Source organism: Camelina sativa, chromosome 16, assembly GCF_000633955.1.
Source record: "Camelina sativa cultivar DH55 chromosome 16, Cs, whole genome shotgun sequence".
NCBI lineage: Eukaryota > Viridiplantae > Streptophyta > Magnoliopsida > Brassicales > Brassicaceae > Camelina > Camelina sativa.
In genome coordinates, this window is record NC_025700.1 from 16,829,365 (window position 1) to 16,831,609 (window position 2,245).

Here is a 2,245-nt window from a genome sequence, read left to right on the forward strand (position 1 = left end):
ATGGACCAAGTCCAAGCTGCAACTCTAATCAACACTTGGTCTGCTCTCACCAACTTTTCTCCTATCATCGGAGCTTTCATCTCCGACTCATACGCCGGAAAATTTAATACCATTGTCTTTGGTTCCATCGCTGAGTTGTTGGTAATAAAGCTTTTCTCTTATTTTCCGTAACACAGTTTTCAATCAACTTTTTTAATTGATGTTTGATACTTCATGTGATATGTCAGATGATCTCAGTTGTTTGGTTTACGTTTGCATTTGCTTTTACATTTCTTGTGAATTCATTTTCCATGAACCCATTTTTAGCATTCGGTTTGCTTTTACACTTTGCAAATATTGTTTTAAAATTTTTTTAAAAAAATAATTCAGTTTGCTCTTTTCTTTTTTCACATGTAATGTTTCATACGGATTAAGGGACCATATTTTTGTTTGTAATGTTTGGAAGGTGACAAGAGTTAAAAATTGAACAGGGCATGTTGGTGTTGACGTTCACGTCTCTGATCCCTAATCTACGACCACCACCTTGCACTGCCGATCAAATCACCGGCAAATGTATACGTTACAGCTCTTCGCAGTTATACGTTTTACTCTCAGGGCTTTTCTTGTTATCAGTCGGAACAGGAGGGATCCGCTCGTGTAGTATTCCTTTTAGTCTCGATCAGTTCGATGATTCGACTGAAGAAGGCAGAGAAGGAAGTAGAAGCTTCTTCAGCTGGTACTATACAACTCATACAATTGTACAGCTAATTTCAATGACTCTTGTGCTGTACGTACAGAACAACATCAGTTGGGCCATTGGATTCGCAATTCCGACAGTTCTCAATTTGTTTGCCCTTGTTCTGCTTTTTGTGGGCACTCGGTTTTATGTCTTTGTTAAACCCGAAGGTAGTGTGTTCTCTGGGATCTTCAAGGTTCTTGTGGCTGCTTATAAGAAACGCAATGAACGGTCTCCCTCGGAGACTGACTATTATCGACCGTTACTAGAGACAGATGTACAATCAAACAAACTCGTACTCACTGACCAATTCAGGTAACAGTTTATTACTCTCTTCGTTTCATATTATTTTTTGTCTTAATATTTTCTTTGTTGGCATTTTGTTCAAGTCATAATTGAAGAAATAATTAAGCAAAATATCAAGAGATAAACTTGATTTTGCAAGGATATAAGAGAATTTTTAGCATATGTTTTTTAGTAAAAGAATATTGTTATAAAACATTATTTTTGTTTCATAATTTTTTTTTTTAATGAATTGGCAGTGCAAAATTTAATAACTCCCAAATTTTTTTTTAATTTGGATAGAGATAAAATTGTTGAGTAAAAGTACTAATAATGAAATGGAGATAGTGAGATACGTACGTTTAGGTATCAAAATGCAAATAAATGTGATTATTAAACTCTGATTTTTGTATTTAATTTGGTTCCAGATTCTTGAACAAAGCTGTAATAGTGATGAGCAACGATGAAGCTGGAAATGAAGAGTGGAGAATCTGCACGGTGAGGCAGATAGAGGATATAAAATCTATCATCAGCATTATTCCAATATTTGCTTCAAGCATTATAGGATTCTTGGCTATGAACCAACAACAAACTTTTACAGTCTCACAAGCGCTAAAAATGGACGTCCAATTTCCCGGCACTTCTTACCTAATCCCTCCTGCTTCGATAACAGTCATATCATTATTAACCATAGGCATTTGGCTTCCCTTCTATGAAACCGTTTTGGTCCGACACATTGAAAACATTACAAAGCAAGAAGGAGGCATCTCTTTACTCCAAAAAGTTGGCATTGGAAATTTGTTCTCCATCTTGACGATGTTTATATCCGCTATTGTGGAACGAAAGAGAAGAGATTTATCGCTTACCGGGGTGAACATATCGGTTTTCTGGCTAACACCGCAGCAAGTACTGATGGGGTTTTATCAAGTCTTCACCATTGTTGGTCTCACTGAGTTCTTCAACAAACAAGTTCCAATCAACATGAGAAGCATAGGGAACTCGTTGCTTTACTTAGGTTTGTCTCTAGCCAGTTATCTAAGCAGTGCGATGGTGAGCATTGTTCATAGTTTCACTGCTCGTGGAGGACGACAGAGTTGGCTAACGGAAGATATTGACACAAGCAAGTTGGATTATTTCTATTACTTTATTGCTGCTTTAAGCACTCTTAATCTCATCTTCTTCTTTTGGTGTGCTCGAAGATATCGTTACAGAACCATGTCATAAATTATATTATGAACACTGTGTGTA

The 2,245-nt window shown here is 36.6% G+C and overlaps 1 protein-coding gene across 1 annotated transcript in view; it reads left to right on the plus strand.

The window, feature by feature from the left end:
* Window positions 1-2,245, plus strand: part of LOC104753732 (putative protein NRT1/ PTR FAMILY 2.14) — a 3,577-nt gene extending 1,332 nt beyond the window's left edge. Inside the window, exons 3-4 of the mRNA XM_019238196.1 lie at window positions 471-1,030; window positions 1,426-2,245. Coding sequence (XP_019093741.1) covers window positions 471-1,030; window positions 1,426-2,221 — 1,356 coding nt within the window. The 3' untranslated portion in view covers window positions 2,222-2,245. The remainder of the gene's footprint in view (window positions 1-470; window positions 1,031-1,425) is intronic.